Source organism: Dermacentor silvarum, chromosome 2 (genome assembly GCF_013339745.2).
Source record: "Dermacentor silvarum isolate Dsil-2018 chromosome 2, BIME_Dsil_1.4, whole genome shotgun sequence".
In the NCBI taxonomy this organism is placed as follows: Eukaryota; Metazoa; Arthropoda; class Arachnida; order Ixodida; family Ixodidae; genus Dermacentor; species Dermacentor silvarum.
Window position 1 is genome coordinate 231,083,689 of NC_051155.1, and position 21,548 is coordinate 231,105,236.

The window sequence follows — 21,548 nt, forward strand, 5'->3', positions numbered from 1 at the left end:
CCTCATATGTTGACGGCAGTACCGTTTGAGCTTTCATCACTCGGGTTTCCTTAACGTGCACTGCACCTTAACTCTTTCCGTACTGCGCCCATTGGGCATGCTTAGCCCTCTATCGATGGTTTGCAACGCCGCTTTCGAGACCTTCCGAGCCGCTATCGTACTGGGTCGTCAACTCTTAGTAGGAACACGGAGCAGCGTGGCCGCGCTCCGCGGAGCGCCAGGGCACACGGCGCAAGCGCACAGAGGCTTCGCTTTAGCAGAAGTACAGTGTACTAGAAGACACGAAGCCCCGCCTCCAAGCCCCTGCGCAGCTTCGATGCGCGGCCGCGCCGCGCCGTGTTCGTACTAAGAGTGGACGACCCTGTACACACTGCGCTATCGGACGTGAAAGGGAACTGTATTTTAGTTTTCTAAGCAGTTCGCTTTTTCCCGCGAGGCGGTGATTTTTAAACGTCCTCTGAAGTTTCGCGATCGTCAAAGCAGAACGCAAAAATATTCGGCTCCAGAAACGGCGCGCGCACTTCGGGAGGACGCAGATATCGCGATTCCGCTGCTTCTGCGGCTGATCTTATAGACACATCGAATAGCAGCAAGTCAGAGGACGCTGACTTTTCGTCGGACTTTGAGTCTGAAAGCGACGACGACCCCCAGCCCGGAACATCGGCGGCCGCAGCCCGGCACGCCCAACTGTAGTGCTTGAAGTAAAATTTTTGTAGCGGAATACCTGTTCAATGAAAAATTTTGATTTGTTCGGAGGTAGTGTCTAATAGACAGCAATAAATTTAGTATGACTCATAATTTTCGTAACATTTTTTTCTTAGTAGATACAAGCGTCTTTACAAACATTGTTCAACTTTATCGCACAATATTGATTTTAACAATTTGTATCTTTTTTATGACATCTATCTCATTATAAAACTTATGCGTGAAAAGTGAATTCATTTTGTTTTCTGTTTATAGTTCTTTCAGAAAAAAAAATCTGCCGTACCATACAAAAGCACCTATTTCCCTCAAGGTAGGGAACGAGTTAATCTAAGTCCGCTAACGTTTTTGCATTCCACCCCCATCTAAATGCGGCCGCCACGGCAGGGTACCGAACCGGCGACGTCGTGCTTAACAGCAAAGCACCACAGATACACCTCCGTGGCGGATCCTGACAATGCATCGAAAAGAGACAGTGAAATAGTATTACCATATACCTTTTCGTCTTCACGTTGTCTCATGTCGGCTTATTTAGTATAGGCCACAGAGCCATCCCTGCCTAAACAAAATTCATTCATTCATTTATTTATTGTTAGTGCAGTAGTCGCCCTCCTCGTGCGAGAGTGCGTGGCGGGCCCCGTTGGATTTTGTCTAGTTTGTCTTATCAACGGGTGCTTAATGTTTGCCTTCCCAGCTGAGCACTGAAGGTTTAGCTTTGGTGCACCAGTACCGAAGGTCTGGTTCGACGGACTATGAAGCACACGGAAACAGCTGAGTGCTCAACTGCACCAGGATGAAGAAAGGGAATGATTGCTAAGAGTAGCAGTTGGATTCTGTTGTTTAAGCCTTGAACGATTTATTTCACGGTGGGCAAAACCAGTCGATTGCAAAGATCCTCGTCAGAGTGAGTTAAAATCCGTTACACTTGAAAGCAGCCGTACGCGCTATATACATCTCACTCAGAGTACGCTGAGAGAGAAAAATGAAGTTGCGCGTGGAAAAGCAGTCTCAACTTAGAGACTGCTGTTCCACGTGCACCTTCATTTTTAGTCTTATCAACAAAACGTTGTCGAAGAACCAGCGCCATTGGTGATTTTTCTTATGCTTCTGCAATATGAACACGCCCTTGCCAAGGACTGCAGACACCAGTAACTTGTAGCTGTCACCCGGACGTGCGGCAAGACGTCCGCAACAGCCGTAGGACACGAAAGCTCTTGAAAGTGTAATGAATTGACGGGTTCTTGCGTCACGAGTCAGCACTCGGACCACTGAAGGGCCTTGCAGCTGGCGGCTTTGTATATTAACTTTGCCCACTTGGAGTCCTTTAGCACACGAGGCTTTCTTGCGTGCCGGCCCGACCAAAATTTGGCCAGTGTGGTTGGGAACAGAAACCTCGACTTCGGCAGAAAAACACCCGTGTACTCAGATTTAGGTGCACGTTAAACAACCCCAGGTGGTCCAAAATAATCCTGAGTCCCCCACTACGGCGTGCCTCATAATCAGCTGATGGTTTTGGCACGTAAAACCCCATAATTTTTTTAAACCTCGAAAAATTTTAAATTAAAAATTTAAAGATTCCGTGGTGGTTAGGTGTCGTCGGTGAGGATACCATTGAAGCGGCCGGAGTACTCGCATGTCAAGACACTGATAGCGATCGAGCATGTCACCACCGTAAGTGACCTGTATACCTTCTTTACCTCCACTCTCCCCACTGTAGGGTAGCAAAGTGGATTTTCCCTTCTAGTTAACCTCCCAGCCTTACCCCTTTCTTCTGTCCTCTTTTTCTTCGACAAGAACTGTACACCAGACCACGTGTGCGTTCAGCAGCAACGAGAAATGACGAAAACAGTCTGCCATTTGTTGCGTGTTGAATTGCGTTCTGTAAACCGAACAACAAAACGAAAGCTTTGCACTGGTTTTACAGGGACAATCGCTTCATTTTGAATAATTATATAGAGAGCCCCCAAGAACGCGCTCGCAGGCTCTTATACTTGCAGCCCATTTATGCCCAGCAAGTTTTATATGGGCTTCTTCTCCTTTCTTTGCTCTCTCTCTCTCTCTCTCTCTCCTCACCCCCTGCGAATACAATGAATGCGTCGTCTCCGGAGAGCCAGGTTTTCTGCGCGGTCTTTGTTCATTCATAGCACGTGCACGAGCGAGTGCCTCGCGCCGTAGTTTTACTTGGCTTCTAGAACTTTCATTGTGGACCCGGAAGTTCACACGCATAATGGGACGTTGTTGCGAAAGGTGTGTTTTGGAAAAAAAGTACGACCGGTGTATTTGTTTCTCTCAAAGCGCTTTAAAAAAGCCCATAAGGTCTTCTAATTTGCACTTGCTCCCTTAGACGACGTTTCGAAACGTCTGTAGTTGACGCCATCCACTCAATCTTGCGAAATAATCACCTTTAACTTGCTTACGACGTCCCATTTGGACGTTGCCAAGTTCGGCCTACGCCGCCCAGTGGACGGTGTTTCGGCACCGTCCGACGCAGTTGTGCAGCTGCAGGTCTGTCACCTTGTAGGCGCAGTGACCCTGCTTGCAACCCCCCTCCCCCCCCCCCCCCCCCCCCTTCCCCCCAGTTGCAGTTAACGGTCCACTCGTTTCGCTCAAGTCCTCCATAGTGCTTGAGCATTTTTTAACAAGACTGCATTCCTGAGCCTTACAGTATACATGTTTACAAGTTACACACTTGTTCGCGTGGCAAGCAGCAGCGACGCCTGTCATGAAGAAGCCATCGGCATCGTACGAGCGAGTGGGCTCGGCGAAACCACTCGCTCTAACGAAGTTGGTCATTCGGCGCATCATATTCTATATGGAGGCACACGTAGAACGATGCCGAAATAGTCCGCACTGTCGGCGCCAAGAGTTAGCGGGGCGAGTCCCTGGTTTGAGCTGTCGCAGCTTGTGTTTCTCGCGCACACTGGTGCGGACTGCAGCTATTTAACTTCATATTCCACGCCAGACGTCACAGGAATGACTATTACGCCGACACATCTCGCGATCCACCACGCAGCTATACACCTCGCGTTTTCCCCATTCGGAGGGCTTCGCCTTCGTGTAATCCAGGCACATCGCTTCGACGAAGCAGCGTCGAACTCTGTCTGAGAGCACGGAGAAACAATGCCATTCCAGTACGCCTCGCTGATCAGCAACATCTACGTTTTTGCCGGGCCATTGAAGGGGACAGCACGCATAGCTTGCTTTTTCACGCAGGGACACACAGTCCGTCGTTCTGCGCATGATTTTTCGCGCGAAGCGAGCTCATTTTCCGTACTCCCCCTCCTCCTTTTTTTTTTTAACTCGTTCTCTTGTTCACTAATCGGTGTCAAGATTAGTCCAATATTTAGAAGACGGCATGTCACGCTGCACTCACAGAGCGCAGGTGCTCTGTGGCGCGCACACACGCACACGCACACACACACACATTGCAAGTTCCGAGCGTGTGCTTGCGCTGAAAAAGTTGATGATGATGATGATGATATCCTCAGCACATGGCTGAAGAAGTACAAATTTGTCTTCTTCTTTTTTTTTTTCTTCGTTACGAATGCAGGCCACTGGTGAGATGCGCGATATAGTTCCATCGGGCGAATAGGACATCTCACGCTGAAACGTGCGCATGACTGCCTTGTTCCGCCGGAGGGGCTGAAAAAAAAAAAAAAAAAAAAAAAAAAAACCGTACGTTGCTCACGCAACGGGAAAAATGGTGCGTCCGGTTGTCCTTGTCGCTTTTGTCTCTGTCGTTCATTGTCCGTGTCCCAGATGGCGTCAGTGGACCAGTGCACACACCCTGGCTAAGTGCACCGTGCAAACCCGCGAATACACACCGAATTATCGCGCGACTGGCGCTCGAGGCACTTTGCGTGTATTCGCGGGCTTCTTTCACGCTCGGAAAAACACTTTTATGTAGCACGTATTGAGCAACAGAAAGCCGTCTCGGAGGTTTGTCATGTTGCTCTACAATTTTCTCATTGACACTTTGACAATCAGGACAGTACTTCTCGAGTTACATAATTACAATTACCTTATTAAATCTCAGTAACGAAAAAATTACTGGCGGCTGCTCCACTGTACTGGAAACAATACGCACTAGGTCTGCTTCGCGTAATGCCGTTCCTCTTTTATTTATTTTTTTAATCGTGCTGCTTGATAGCTGGGACACCCTGTATATGTATAAAGCAACAATTGCGAAGACTCTGCATAGCGTCCGTTACTGAAAAGCCTCTAGACGGCCCCCGTGGTGTAGCTTCATACAGCCAGCGCCCTTTACTCGTTGGCGTTAATTTTAGAATTCACGAATTAAGTTGTATTTGTTGGTCAGTCTTGGTGACGTTGGTATATATACAGTGTACTTTACAGTACGACGGGAATTAATATTCACGCCGCCCTGACATTCTGCATAGGCCGCAGCGTTGGTCAGCACATTTGCGATAACGTTTACTCAGATACAGTGGTCGTGGATTTCTCCAGAAACTCCAGTATTCCGTTCAGGACTATACGTCTTAAATTTGTGCCTCTCCTCAACCCAGGTCATATAGCTTCCCAGGGTTTGCCTCCTCGGGTCGTTTAGCATATTTCTCCGAAAAAAAAAACAAAGCGTACTGTTGAGTCAGTGCTTTGGCGCTTCGTACCGGGGACCAGCTGAGTATCTTTCATTCACGCACTTTAACCTGTCAGGTCGTTTCCGAAGTCTGCCGCCTAAAAAAAATAAAAAATAAAATAGCATTAACGCCGCCATCTGCTGTTCCCGGATGTAGAGGAGACGAGAACTTTTACGAGGACTAGGTGGTTTGCTCAGATAAACGTGTAATGTTTTGGCGTTATAAAAAGTTTTTTTCTGACATCATGTGTATCACGTGAGTGGAGTGGCGCACGTGGTACCACTTCATAAACGGTTGGCCGTTTCATTATTTTCTTTCTTTCGTATTTCCCTTTTTCACTCATTTCAGTGGAAGCCTGATGAAATTTTGTACCTTGCATATCTGCGCACAGGCCTTGTGCTATCTAGGAGGCGTTGCCCAAGTGCGGCGTGGCGTGTAACAAGGCAGTGGGCTGGCTTTCTGTTTGTTGGCAAATTCGTTTTTTGTAGAAATGAGTGCGCATTTCCGCAGTTGCCCGCACGTCGTATGTGTGTATGTGTATGCGCGCTGGCGATAGAGTATACCGCTTGTCAGCTGCCGAAACTCGCGGGATACTTCGTGGCTTTTAAACGCATAAAATGTTACTACTGTAAGTGTCGTATGGCAGCGGCTGTTAAGCAATCTGATTTTGTACGTTGGTATCCTTTACTAAAGTTAAATTTGTTAATAAGCAACTAGAATGGAGAGCTACAAACTGCATCACGTTTATGTGCATTCTAGTACACCACTGAGAGAAAATCTGACGTATAGCTTTGCTTACTCGAGCGTGTTTTCATATCTTGTCTTTGTTCACCAACCTAAACTTGCGGTATGTTTTGGCCTCTGTCGTGTCATGCTTCAGCCGGCATGCTATACGTTGTATGAGCCCTGCAACCAGGCTTAAATCCCCAGTTGCAATTCAAACTTTCAGATGTGTTTACCACACACTGCACAACTTAATTCGGCGACTGGTGGAAATAGTGCCCTTAACTTATTAAGGGCACACCTCAGGCCCTCAGGAATATCGGCATACTTTTGTTTTATGCTTGAACACTGAGCAAAACAAATGCAATTTTATTCACGTGATGATCGTGAATGTAATAGCAGACTGGCACCCACGGGCACGAAGCACTTCGTATTGTTTTCTACTTAGATTAGATTAGGTCCCTCAAGTACAAACGAGCTAATATGCCGCTACAGCTCCGATCAAAGCGCGCTTTCATCGTCTTCATCTTCGATTGTAGAACAGCGATGGGTAATAATTAACTCTTTACTTAAGTAATAAATTTTCACCCTTGGAAATCGGCTGATCATATGTTTACTCATTACAGACGCAATCGAAAAACACACCGCCATGATGCACGGCTTCAAGCGGCAACAGCAAAAGCGCACTATCCCGCCACTTAGCATTTTGATAATCGAAAGGGTTCTCGACACGTTCGTTTCTCGATTTGACCGCCGTACGGCGCGCACATTTTGCACCAACACGCAAGCATAGCTGACGATTTCGTGGAACTGCTGATGGATATATATATATATATATATAGAGAGAGAGAGAGAGAGAGGCAAACGAGTACAAATTGTATGGGAAGGCTGAAAATGTAATGAAATGGTGGAAATTCACCCAGGGCTGAAGCAAAGATGTCCTCTGACTCCATTGTTGTTCACACTTTGTTAAGGGCATAGAAAGACGGCTGGAAAAGAGTGAATTAGGGTTTGATTTATCCTATACATGTGCAATGGGCAAATGGTGCAACAGCAGGTCCCCCGGACTGATATATGCGGACGACGTAGTGCTAGTACCGGACACTGCAAGAGGTTTACAGACACTTTCGAATATCTGTAGCAATGCAGCGACAAATCTAGGCCTTAAATTTAGCACAGGGAAATCGGATTTTTGACCTTTAATGAAGAGACGAGTAATTACGTGGTGTCAATTCAACAGCAAGTCGTACCCATAGTCAAGCAATATGAGTACCTCGGTGTATACATGAACGAAGGAAAGACTTACTCAAGCACCCATCAAGTTAATCTGAAAATAAAGAGGAAGCGAAATGCAGCAATTATGAAACATAGAACACTTTGGGGCTACAATGAGTATGAGGTGGTGCGTGGAATCTGGGAAGGAGTAATGGTGCCAGCGCTAACGTTCGCAAATACCATTCTGTGCTCAAAATCGGAAACTTGTCCGGGTTGGAAGTTAACCAAAGATTGGCAGGCCGGGTGGCCTTGGAAGCCCACGGTGAAACCACAATTGAGGCAGTGTAGGGCAACATGGGTTGGACCTCTCTTGAAGTCATGGAAGCGCAGAGCAAGATTAGTTTTGAAGAAAGACTCGGGAATATGGATTAAAAAAAACATGGGCGGCTAAAGTGCGCAAGTATCTGTACCTGAAAAGCGTGGACACAGAATGGAGGAAAAGGTCAAGAAAGTTGGCAACGAAGTACAGGGTAATTGAAAGTGTAAATAGACAGTCAGGGAGTCGGCAGAAAGGAAGTGACAGAAACAGGCAGTGAATTGGATGCAAAGAATGGAAACAAAAAAGGGCATGGAGGTTTTCAAGAATGAGAAGGTTCTTATTAAAAGGGAAAGTCTGTACGACCACACAAAGGCCCGTGCCTCACTATTTAAGGCTCGAGCTGGTTGCCTAAGGACAAAAACAAAGCTGAGCAAATACTCGCAACAAGATGAGCCATATGTATGCTGCAGCAAAAATCCGGAGACCACTCAGCACATCCTTATGCGAAGGGATTCGGGAATGCGAAGGGATTCACCCAGTGAGACCGTACACCTTCTAGAAGCGCTTGGATTTAAAGTGGATAGAAGCATCAACTGGTCAGCAGTCGAGATAAGCAAGAGACTTTTCGCGTATTGGTGATAAAAAAAAAAAAAAAAAGCAGGGAAGAGATTGATACGACCGGATCCGTTGTATAGGTAGCGGTACAAGGTAGATGGATAATTTTTGAGGAAGATAAAAATGGATTAGGGAGACATATGCAAAATGCTAGAATGAAAAACATGTATGGCATACCTGACTTAACTCAAGCAGGCTAGGTGACTATTTGTCACCACCCCGTTTCAGAGCGGATTTGATTAAATAATAATCATCACCGGTGGCAATGGCGGAGAGACCGGAGAACTTGGTGGCGGAATCCGCTACCCGGTTTCAAAGGGGACGCTCATCGCATTCGCATCCATCCATCCATCCATCCATCCATCCAACAGCTATGGAAAGAAGAAAGGGAGGAGAATACGTTGGAAGGTCACGGTGAAGGGAGGAGCTGAGCGGAGGCAGAGAGCATGGTGGATTACTGGACGCCTGTAATCGCTGGAACATTAGTTGGCTGCGACAAACGCAACGCAGGCCAGTCGGCGCCTGTATATTTTACTCCGTGGGTAAAACTCTTGCCTCGCGCTGAGTGACGTCCCTGCCTACATCAAAGGCCGTACCACCGTGCTCGCGATATAGTCAGCTGCAGCGCTAGTTCTCATTATCAGACAAAAGAAAGAGATAGAGAGATAGGATACACACCCCTCTGTCTCGTTTTTCAAGCGGTAATACAAATACAGTGCTGCAGCTGGCTAAAATCGCGTGCGCTGTCGTACGCGGCCTTTGACGTAGGCGTTGAAGTCATCAAGCGCATGACTCCTAAACAATTAAAGCCCGAAAAGCTGCCATTTGTTGTTCCGGGGTATGCCCTGATGTATAGTGTACGAGAGAAGTGAGCGCCATTAAACTAGAGGGCATCTTTACCCCGGCACGGTTGGTTTTTAAATGCACGGGAACACGCTCGGGTACTATATAAAAGGTCCGTCCGATTTGCCTGCACCACTGTGAACCATGTTCATTACGAGGCATGAGAAGTTCAGAAATTGTGCAGCTCGACTTCAGGCACAACGCGACACTCGGAACGAATGCCAAGTTACAGACGCCATGCAGGTGTGATATGTTTTGTCTGCCTAATGTGCGCCGTCCGAGTAAGTTTGAGAGGTTTCTGAACCGCAGGTATGATCGGCTTCTGAGGCGAAAGTACACCCTGCGTTTCCTAGACGCAGCAGCGGCGCTTACGCCCGTGTGCTGCGTCATCTGCTACGCTGCTTCTTGGCGCCTGCACGTCAGCACCAAGCTCGCACACTCTATAGGGAAGGCTCAGAAAAAAAAAAAAAAAAAACTCCTGCACCTTTTGTCACGAACGGCGTAGTTCAGAGGGCGCCATTGCTGCGCCGAAACGAATGACGGGGTGCAGCACCTCGGGAACTGATTGGTGGCAGGCGAATTGAACAAACTTTTGAAGAGACAGACCCTTCGGCGCAGGGTAGCCTTGGCTACTCAGCACCAGAGGATACCCTACCATGTGCAAGGTAGGATACCTTGCACGGGGGAAGCTTTCTTTTCCAGAATACAGTAGGAAAGGAGGAAAAAAAAAAAAGTAACGCCGGCAGGACTGATATACGAGACGCAGCAAGTGCCGTCGGACGACTCCGCTGTCTCTCATGCGCGACTTTTCGTGTTGTTCTGCATTTGCATTCGAGTGTATACACAACCTCCAAGTGACTCGAGATGAGTTCCGGCTGCAGACGGCCGCCGTGTGTATGACGCCGCCACGCCCATACATTTGGACGCCGCCGCCGGCATGTCTAAAACCCATGACAGGCAAAAATTCCTGCAGCTGCGAGCACCTGTACACGCATGCGCCGATGAGCCTTCGGGCATAATTTAAACTCGTGCGCCGCGACGCGGTCGCGATTACGCGGTGGATGTTTTAGTGACAGCTCAATTAAGTGCGAGCAGTCGGTGTAGCTGCTCGCTATAAGGACCTGCGGCAAGGCCGGTCTCCGGATCCTTGATGTGACAGTTTGTGCCGTGAGGAAAGACTGTTACTTTCGGATGAGCGCGCCATGGTTGCGAAAGTGTCGATGCACAGATCCGTGTGTGGACTCTGTTCCGTTCAGGGAAACTGGACAGGTTCCGACAGAATCAAGGAGAATGAATTTTATTTGTAGAAAAGCAGATAAATTGAGCTTGATGAAGAAAAAGGGAAAGAAAGTTCGATGATGATGATGATGATGATGATGATGATGACAAGAATAGGGATGCGATGAATGCTGGTCAACACAGCAGCACACTTGAATCGATCTTCAGTCCAATCCTGCATGTTCCTTGTATAAATTACAGGATGGCCCTGACTGAGACCCGTACCGCACATCTCAGGGTGGGGCCAAGGACCTAGAATACGGAGGAGGGAATAGAGGGCGAATTATTTCGTCATTCTTTCCTCATTCTCGCTGTCCCTTTGTTTATGTATGCGCTGTAAGGCATGTTTGCAATGGAATACCAACTAGCCCGCACCCAAACCCTGCCTAGAATAAAATCCTCCGCGAGTGGCCTGGCGTTGATGGTTGCCAGAGAAGAGGCAAATTCTGCCACTCGATCGTGTGTGCAGGGCAGACGCAGAACGCTGGAGTGTCTCTGGTACGTGGCATGCAGTGGTCGGAATTTGGGCTTCTCTCACGACCAATGAGGTGCGCCTATAGTGCCTTGTGCGTGCCGCACCAAGTGGTATTCCGTGCACCAAACTTGTGTCGCAGCGTTTGAGCTTACGTGGCATGCGAAGCCTCATTTCGGTGTCAACCGAAGGGACCTTGAGCCAGAATTAACGTCCATTTGACGACTCTAAACTGCGCGAAGGGGAAAGGTATAAGTACGGCAAACGAGGGAAATGTACAAAATATTGTGAAAGGAAAACGAAAGACCTCTCGATGAAGCGTCTGCCAACGTTGAGCCCGTCGCGCAGTCCCTCTTCTATTCTAGTGCACTACACTCATACTTTCAAAAAGAACAGAGCAGCAGCTAACTATTATTCCGGCAAGCGGCAATGGTGGAAATGGTTAGCAGCTGGTGCACAGCCGGTCGTGTTCCGGTTATGACTACAGCCTAGAAGCCAGCAGCGCTATTTGCAGGGCGGAATGCTCGTAACGTATACACGTGCGTGCATTTCCCGATACAGTTAGCGCGGGTGGTAGCGCGAAACTTGTGAACGGTGCAAGAAACGGGTGGCTGGTGGTTGTTTTATCCTGAAGCGTACGAGCGCTTCCGGAGAAAATTGCTATTGCTGGCTCTTTTGAACGCTTGTTTTCATTTCAGTGACGATAGCAAACCTGTCTCTTGCTTGGAGCGAACGCCGAGAAAAATTTGGCGCACCCGTTTTATGATGCAGATCTATGCACGCTACATTTAATAGAAGGAACCGCGGCATATAAGAAAAATAAATCTTATACACATACTCAGCATAAATAGGCACCACGCGCGTTCGTCGTTTCTCCGGGGAAGACCGAGTTCCCACGAGTGGGTAAACATTCGGCTTATCCCCGGGTGTACCGAAGACACGTTTGTCTTCGCGGTTCATTCTCTACCTGCGAAAATTTTTCCGTTGTTAGGAGTGGTGACTGCTTGGGCAAGCATTTACAGGAGCGGGCGTCATGCATTTGTGGTCTGCAGCGCGTGCTCTCTCGAAACTGGATTACACACTTCAACAGTGGGGCTTTGGTAACTCTTTCATGCGGAGCGACTTGTCGCCTATATTCGGGTGCATTTTCGCGAATCCTCATAATCCCCGATAGAGTGTACACTTGTGCTCTGCCGGTGCCGGTATCAGAGCGAAATGACTTCTTTTCGAGCTACGAAAACTTGGAAATAGTTAAGTGCGAGACGAAAAAGCTATTCCCGTAAGAGCAGTTTCCAGCAACCTCTTTTTCTTAGTGTCGCTGCTCGTGCTTCTGCGCGGAGGGAGCGCTCTTGGCGCAATGTTTGCTGTCACTGGTGGTGATTGACATCCGCGCCCACTTGCTGCAGGTGCCATGTGATCGGGGCTGCAGCCATGGGCCGGAGGCTGAACCTGTCGCACCTGAGCCAGGAGGAGTGTGAGCGCATTCTCGCCGTCATCCAGCGCGACCTCGAGCTGCGCGCGCGAGAGAAGGAGCGCCTCGGGTAAGAAGTGTGTGGATCGCACCTTGGTTGTGTCTCGACCTGCGGTCTCAGCGTGGTTCCCTTTCGAGGAGTGCTCGCGCAGCTGTAATCGCCTTGATGGAGTTCTCTCTCTCTCTTCCTTTACATTTTGTCCTTTCCATGAGCGGGATAGCTAACCGGGTATTCCTATCTGGTTAACCTACTTGCGTCTCACTTAATTTATCTAATTCCTAGCTGTTGTACTTCATGGGTGTAGAGAGCGTGATTGTATAGCAAACTGAGCTTCTGTCAATGTAAAAAAAAAAAAAAAAAAAAGACATAATTTCGGCCATGTCACTGTTTTACTTGTCACTGTGGTACGGTGCTGCGTCACTGTTTTACGGGGCTGCGAAAAGACGTTTCAGCAGTTGTTTCTGTAAACGACGACGTCTGGCCTGTCTCTGCCGCTAAAAAGAAGCCAAGATTTTGCCACGATTACCAGGGCGTCTCCTTCACTCAATGTCCTCGGTCAGTTAAGTATACGCGAATGTAATTGTTCTGTTTCGTTCAAGGTTGTGGAACCGACCGACACACTGCAACCCATCTGCGGGTATTTTCAAAGGGAAATAGCTTGGATAGCCCATAATATATATTTATTTCTCCCCCTCGTCCTGTATATATTTACTGCAGCACCGTTGTGTGTATCGCTCTCACCCCCGACCCGTTTCGCAGTACCTGCGCACCGCAGTCTGCGACCCGAAGTCGTTCGCTTTCGACTCGCTCGCCCTCTCGTTCGACCCGCGTTGTGCGCGAGTGCGCACGCAGTACTCGCACGCACGCACAAACGCGGTCGGCGCCCACTTGAGATCGAAGGCAGATCTGGGCTAAGGTTGTCGAAGGTCGCCATTCGTCCCCACACCCCAAACTGCGGTCGTCGCCGTGTGTGTGTCCGTGCCTTTTCCTCGCCGTCTCGTGCGCTCGATTGCCTCCTTCCGTGCTTTCTCTCCAAATTCGCGAGCAACGGCGTCGGGTTTTTTTTTTCTTTTTTTTTTTTTTTTTTTTTTTTGCTCGCCGTACTTGTTCGCCGTTGAATCGGTTTGTGTCACCTTCGGCTGGCCGAGGTCGACGCGCCGCTCTGATCAGGTTTTGTTTGCGGCCAGCCATGTGCGTGTGTTTATACACCGTGCATTTACCCGTTTTAGGCTGTCTGCCCCCCCTCTCTCTCTCTCTTTTTCTGTCTACCCACTACATGTGCCTGTTCGCGGCGCGAGCTTCGATTTCGAGAGGAACGTGGCGGGTTTCTCTTCTATTTTCGCGACTCGGTAAGAGCGCTCCGGACCAGCGGGCGGCAAGAAACGCGCGGGCAGTGGCCAGTCAGTGGGTGAAGCACTGCGCTACACGGGTATATTACACACACGCACACACTTTGCTTGAGGAGCAAAGAGAGCGCGCGCGGCATTCGATGTGCTGGCCGGCCGCCGCCGCCGCGCTGTATTTTCCTCTTACGCGCGGAGTCTCGTTTCGGCTGCTAGAAGCGTTCGAGCAGAGTTGGTCTTTCCCCACACGCCTTCTCCTCCTTTTCCTCGTGTAATCGCCGAGCGGCAGCCTGCTTTTGACTCGTTCTGTCTTCACCCTCTCGGTCGGTGGGGAGAGCGTTGCTCAGAGCGCTGGCCATTCGAGTGCCAGACAGAACGTGCGTACACACTGTCGTTCGCAAGAGTTTTCGCATCCCGGGAGCTGTGAAAGAAAGACGAATTTCCTTGAGGCCTAAACTTGTGGCGCGGGTAGTACCTCCATCTACTGACGGATTGTAGTGTGTGTGTGTGTGTGTGTGTGTGTGTGTGTGTGTGTGTGTGTGTGTGTGTGTGTGTGTGTGTGTGTGTGTGTGTGTGTGTGTGTGTGTGTGTGTGTGTGTGTGTGTGTGTGTGTGTGTGGAAACAAATTATTTAGTGTCCACATTGCACCCCCCCCCCCCCCTTGCCAATGATGTGGCAAAGTAAAAACATGTCAGGAAGCGGTGTGGTTGCATTATGCTTTTATTAAGTGCTTCCCAACTTCATCACACCGTTGATAATACAATTCTGGATGTGCATCAGGTTCCGCATGGCCTCCGAGGCTGATGCGTCCCACAGTCGCTACAGCGTGGTATACGCCACATATCAGCGTAGTGAAACAAAATAAAAAAGAACGTTTTGTCACTTTTACAAAGTAAGACGAATATATATAACTTATTTGTTCATTAAGTATCTATACGGGTGCTTGTAATGCGTTAGCGGTCCATTTTATCGAGTGGAAAATGAAACGTCGACTTGTTGAACGCCACGTGATAGCCAGCGAGGTTGCATTTCGAATACAATCCAATCCTTTCTGACGCCAATGCGCTCGCGACGTTTTTGTTAGCTGTGCTGTTCACTTTATTTCCTTAAATAACCAGTTGGAGGTGTATTACACAAGTTACTCGCGCTCGCACGAGTGGTGCCTCGATGCAAGGCGCTTCGATGCACGCGCGAGAGAGGGCGCGTGCATCGCCCACCCTCGCTAGCGAAAGACGGCAGCAACGCTCCCCGCTCCGCTTAGGCAGCTTGTAAGCGGACCGTGTTTCTCGCTCCGCTAGCCCGCTTACGGCTAAGCGGAGGACGCATGCGCATTCGTGCTTCCGCTCCGCTCAGCGGCTAAGCGGAGCGTAAAAACGCTAAACTAAAACTGTCTAATATAGGAGCCCATGTTCCCGGTGTGCTGCCGTGTCGCTGCTTGTCGTCTCTTCAGATAGGCACATGACGAAGCTCGCGCAAACGATCTGAAATGCACGGAAGGAAAGTTTCCTATCGAATCGAATTTAGAGCGCCGACACCGAAGAGCGCGGGCGCCGGGAATAATGGGCGACGGAATGTCGGGCGTATACGTCTTTTGGACACCAGCTGTTATATATAGACGGATACTATCGTGGATATATATGCTTTCATCAGTTTTCGTACCGTTGCATGTTTACGACTGCTGGGTTGAATCTCCAAAAGTAACGCTTCCCGATTCGGAACGCCGTATAGCCATGGCAGCGCGCTTTCTTCTAACTGCTTTCATTCATCGGTTCTTCCTTTAAGGCCGCGTTTGCCCTTCGGCGGACCGCGCACACACGGTAGCGCTCCCTCGAGGCCGCGTGCTCGCTGGCTGGCGTGTTTTGTGGCACACTTTTGTTTCGCCCGCTTCGGCGGCCGGCTGGCTGGTTTGCTGACCGTGTTGTTCGTCGCACCACGGAGCAACGCCGCAGTGCTCTCTGCTGCGCGCTCGTACGGCACTGGCAGTGCCGCGGGTGGCTCCCGATGGTATCTGCGCACAGCTCGAGCCGTGCCGTGTGCCCTGTTACAGATCCAGTTAAAATGTCTGGCCGTCCGAGACGCGGTCGCATAACGGTTGGGGTGTATGGATCGCGCTGCGTGCATAGAGCCCTTCTGCGGTGCGATAAGCCGATGCGCGTGCATGCCTTCGCTCGCGCTTCGCCGCCTCGGCGGAGCCGTTTCGCGAGGATAAACGAGTCGCTTTTGTTTGCCCTTGCGTTGAACACGTGGGGTCCTTGGCCTTTGGGCCGTATCGGCCGCAAGGAGAGGCCTCTTCCCTTTCCCTCGTGCGCTTCTTTGATGGCAGTGCGATGTGGTCGCGTAGTCCACTCGCAATCAACCCCTTTACTTCTGAGTAGTTTCGGTTTACCTTGAACTTATTCTCTTCCGCTGTGTCTCTCTCGTTAATTTGCTGCTTCGATCTCTCGCGCTTTATTGTGATTCAGTGTAGACGACTTCGTCTGTTCCGCTTTCGATGATGCTACGGGTGCGCATGCTGGTTCGCCAACATTAAAAAAAAATGCAATAGCATTTACAGATCAGAGTTGGCCATCGGTGTTGTACCGGGGTTTGTAACACGGGCCGATCTCGTCCGAAAGCCGTGTGAAAAGTGCGTGGGGGTCGATTTCCATAGCGTTGACAGTACATACTGTGCCCGCGCTAGGGTTTTAATTAGGAATCTTGTAACAGTGGAATTTCCGAATCGAATCAAATACGAATTTTCGAGGAAAGTGGTCTTCGTATATCGAATCTAATATCGATTATTTTCTCCATCTTCGACAGTACCACTTCAGTCAAGCAAAACAAGGAAAGCAAAGAAAACAGGATATGTGCTGAATACCTACCGAGTTTTATTACATGGAAACAGCAGCTTGTATATATTCCACCACGTCACTCCTGTAACTGCACTCGTCACACTCTCCGTATCAAGAGATCAGACGCTAAGAATTTTACCTGGTGGCACAACCGAAATTCATCTATTGCCATATCTACCTTTTAAAATTTGTTTATATATTATATATGCGCATGACTATATCACAGTAGGCATGGTCAGTGCGTAGCGAGTTATATAGCGAAAAAAGAAAGCTGCATGATATTTTAGAATAACGATGATGATGATGATGATAGCTGTGGTGTATATGTGTCTCGTTCAAGAGCAACAATAAAGCAGTCGTAGTTCTGGCTGGTCAAAAGGGACGTTGACTAGCAGCAGTAGGCACCAGCAGTCGATAATACCATGACTTGGAAATCATCCGGATGTCGATAGTACATGATCATCCCTAGTCTGCTATTCAGACTAAACGGGCCGGGGCGGTTAAGCCATATGCACCTGGACCATTTATGCCCTGGGAATGCTGCACAGTTCGGCGTTTTCGTTCGCGCAATACAAAGCTCTTATACGTGTAGCCATTACGGGGGACTTGCGCAGTGTGACCTTCGCCTCGTCTTTTTATCAGGTGGCGTCCGGCGTCTGCAGGGTCGTGTGTGACTTGGTTGTTTATTGGTGTGTGTCTCGAACACTTCCCACAAAAACAGCGAACAGGAAAAGCAGCCGCAACAACAAGAAGCGGCCCGTGTTTGCTTCTTTTCTTTTTCCTCTTCCCCGTCCATTGTCGACTTGTATACGCTTAATTGTAAAGGCTCTTAGAACGTCTGATCGGGTTTGCTGGCTGTTCACTCCATATACGTTTTGAACGTTCTCACGCATTCGAGGTTCTGATGCCCATTTTCGAAGCGTGCACTTCAATGCGCGGCACAGTCGATTTGCTCGGTCGTTGTCTTTGAGACGCGGGCGAAAGGCGCTCCGTGCTTTTCGCGGTCGCTTTGTTATTGAGTGGGCGTGGTGCGTCCTTTGCGAAGCGGCGTCTGCCTCCGAAAATAGTTCTCGCGCCGTCGAAGCTCTGTTGCGCGTTTGCGAGCGACCAAAATATCCGTTTAATAACGTTGAAATCCGAGTCGCACACTTCGCCTTCGTTTCGCCCCCTTGTGTTCGAAGGCCGCGTGAGCACCTTGGGGGAATTTTACGTGACGCAGGCCTGGGCGTCGATGGCCTAGCTGCAATACGATGCGAAGGGTAATAATGTTGCTGCTTTGCGAGCAGACATCACGGTAGCTATAACTATATATATCGTCATCGCGCTGCTTGCTTTTCTTCGTTTTTTTTTTTTTTCACTTGGGGGGGAGAGAGAGAGAGAGAGAGAGATTGTGGTTGTGAAGAGGAAGAGGTGTTGTTTTGAAAATGTTTGCACCACTTATCTCTGAACGTTTGGTGACGTGCCGTCTTAGAAAGCGCGTGGTGTGTAGATGAAATAAATATAATTGACAGTGAGTGATACGCGCGCGCTACAGACTGCGAACTTCGTGCTACTTCGTGGTGCGCTGCATCGCGATGCTTGTAAACAACATGGCTAATCAATTCACGTTAACACCGCTTCAATCATTGCTTCCGCGTACTTGTTTATATGTGCGTTTATATGTGTTTATATGAGCGCTGCACCGTGTTCAAGTTGCTCAGCTGACGGCAAGCATTTTTTTTTTTGTTGTGTGTGTGCGTGTGGGGCGAGGCCGTCTATTTAAATCATTTTGATAGCGAAAACATCGTCGCTAGCGCCGTCACAAATCGAACTCCCTACTGCTTCGGTGGAGCCGAGCCAAGCCAGCGAAGTATATGTTTCAGCGCTCGTGTGTTTCATGTCTACTTCTCGTCTTGTTGTGCGCTAAAAGCTTCAACCAGCGAAGTCTTTCGGCCGGAAAATCTGCTTCACAAGCGCTCCTCACTCGAACTTGCACCACGAGGCGCCGCCTGGCTGTCGTTCGGTGTCGCCTAGTCTGCGACGCGGCAGTCGACCGACACGCTCGTCACTGCGCCGTAATCCACCGCGCACTGCCTCGCGAAACAGTCGTCTCGAGCAGCCAGCTAGCTCCGCGAGTAAAAAGAAAAGAAAGCGCGGGACCGTCGAGACTTTCGACTCTCGCTTACTTATTTCTGTCTTCTCGGCTATACGTGCTCGAGGGCCATTATGTCTATAGTGTAGTAGCTATTCCTTCAGGACGGAACAACGCACACTTCATCATTCTTCCGGTGACTGTGCTCGCAGTAAAAGAGGCTGCGGCGGAGGGGAGCCGCTTCACAAAGGACAGGGACGCTGGAAAAAAAAAAAAAGAGAAAGGAGGCCGTTTAGCTTTGCTCGGCCATATAGTACAATAGAGACGAGCGCGACCGATTTCGAGCGCAGTATTGTCGAGTAATAACCGTTGCCTGCAGCCACTTATTTTCCTTCGTGGTGTCTCAAGTCTCGCGCTGTGTGGCAAATCCTTGACGGCTTTTTTATACACCCGCCAAAGCCGACTCGTCGCGAATTTCTTTTCCTTTTGCATTCCTACGTACGGCCTTGTACTTCATTGAGACTGCGCGCTGCAGCGTGGTTCTGCGCATCAGTGGGTGATAGAGCACCTACCGTAGAGCACCCGAAAACATTTTGCGACCTGTCGCGGTGGCTCAGTAGCCGCGGCCTTCTGCTCATGAGCAACAGGTCCCGGGTTTGACTCCCGACCGCGTCTGCTGCATTCCGATGGTGGCGGAATACGAAAACACTCTTGTACTGAGATTTAGGTGTATTCGCCATGAGGAACCCGGATTGTTCGAAATTTATTCGGAGTCCACCTCTACGTCGTCTTTCTTGGCCGACTGTGCTGCTGCAAAAAACGTTTTGCGCTGGCCGAGATCTCGACCATTTCATTTTCCGGCGGGACGTGTTGCAGTTTAAGAGAGGACTGAGAGAGAGAGAAATAGAGAAGGGCAGAGTTGTTTACCAGAAAAGCGTCTGGTTGGCTAGTCTATGCAGGGGGAGGCGAACAGCGAAATAAAGATGTGGAAATATGTTTCTCTACGCTTGCTATAAGATTGCCGTTTAGAACGCTCTTTTTACCAGCGGTGTGATTTTTTGTCTGCAATCAAATTCGAGTGGAGTACTCTTATAATCGCTTTCGAATATTCAGCGGGCTTCTCGAATATTTTTCGAATACTACGCTGACCGCATTTATGCTACGTTGAGAGCGTCTTGATTAAAAACAAAAAAGTATGTTTTCTTTGGCAACACAGCAGCCGAATACTGCTCGATTGTAGCTTCACTCGAGGCCGGTTAAATGCGCTTGCCGTCTGCACAGTGCCGTGTATCCTCGGGAGTACAATACGTCGTATACTGAAATAGAAAAGAAAGCCGGCTCACAGAAGGTAAAAGATGCCAATCCACTGGACGCCAAACCAACGTCTACTGGTGTTTCGGAAAAAAAAAAAAAAAGTCGATTTATTAGCGCTCCGAAACAAATGCACCGCTGTGTCCGAGAAGCTAAATGACGTGAACGTTTGAGAGGAGTTGCGCCACTACTTTCGGAGACAGGCAACCGGATCCCGCTGACGTTCTCTGACAACAGTCGTTTGCGCATGCTTAAACGTTGATAAAAAAAAATGTGGTTGATCCCTCTTATATAGGAATCGGTATAGAACACGAAAGTGAAACGTGTCTTCACAGAAGTAGTGTAATGTTTATTGCACATTGATATATAATGTCTATTGGTGTTTTGTGGCTAAAGCGCCCTTAGGCGTTGATGCACCCACGTTGACGCCTGGTGGCACGTCTCCTCCATCACGACTACCAACGTCGATGACCATGAGCAACCGTCGTGCATATGGAAGCTGCACTACGCTGCACACGCTAGCACAACGCGAAAGACGAAGCACGTAACTGACACACTAATACAACGCGCAAGACAAAGCACGTAACTGAATCGTCAGCGAGTCAAATCAGCGCGTACAGCGCGTCGTAATTGCAGCCTCCGCGATCAACTTCAGAAACATTTTCAGAGCTAATTGCGGAGGCCACGCTCCGCTGTGCTGAGTACGGTGAACGCCACCTAGGTGGCGTTGGTAGTGCTTCTTGATGCCAGCGTCCCTTCGAATGCTGGCATCGAGGCGTCGTAGTGCTGAGACCACCGAAGCGTTCACTGTCGGTGCGCGTTAAGGCCGGAATACATGGAGCGAATAACCGGCGTCCGAGCGAAGAACTTCGTCGGGCGGCGAACGTCCGACGGCCGGCGTCAAGAAATTTGCCGTCCGCAGCCGATCTGCCTGTCCAAACATTTTCGTCGGGCGAACGCCGCCGCCGGAAGCGTCTAGCGCGCAGCGGTGGACGACAGCCAATCAGGAGGCACTAGTTCCGGTCGCAATGCATGCTGGTGTTCCGCGCGCGCGCGCCTTTTCGCGTCGTCTGCAATCGCGTTGGTGTTGCCGTGTCTGCATGTCTCTGCACCGATTGAGTAGTTCCTAGTATGATCTCTCAGGAATCGCGTTGTATTTGTACATGCCATATCCGCTGATCTGCGAGGAAACAGACAAGCAGTGCAAGCTCTCTACAACAACCTTCAACAGAAATCTTCTGATCTCAGAGGCCACATGCTGTCGTCATGCCTATCTCCCGACTTCCCCGATAGATGGCGTTGGCATCGGATATTTCTTTCGCTAGGCTTAGACGCGTTCGAAACGAGAAGCGATCTCGAAAACTACTCAAGGTTATCCATAATACTCTGTCATCGAAGCGGCCTGAGACTAAGCGAAAGCCGTTTACGCAGTCATTTGCTTCCAACTAAGTGAATTCTACAAGGACAACGCCAAATTCAGTTCGAAGCGGGCGGCCGGGACCGCCGCCAACACGGCGGCCAACGCGCGGCGGCGTTCGCCGCATGTATTGCAACACAGCAAACATCCTGCGTCGTGTCGCCGCGTCGTTACTTGACGCGTGAAGTTCGTCGAGAAAGTTCGCTCCATGTATCCCGGGCTTTAGTGTCATAATGCAGTACTTCTCTTTTCTGCTCGTAGGCGGCGGCACCGCCCCGAGCAAGAGCGCGGGTACACGGAGGAGTGTTAGATATATAAGGCGCGTCTGTGTAGCTCTC

General features: G+C 49.4%; 1 protein-coding gene across 1 annotated transcript in view; it reads left to right on the forward strand.

Annotated features, from left to right (window-relative positions):
- LOC119442861 (uncharacterized) overlaps positions 1-21,548 on the forward strand; it is a 106,330-nt gene that overhangs the window by 3,012 nt on the left and 81,770 nt on the right. Inside the window, 2 exon segments of the mRNA XM_049663035.1 lie at positions 12,172-12,306; positions 16,380-16,592. Coding sequence (XP_049518992.1) covers positions 12,197-12,306; positions 16,380-16,592 — 323 coding nt within the window. The 5' untranslated portion in view covers positions 12,172-12,196.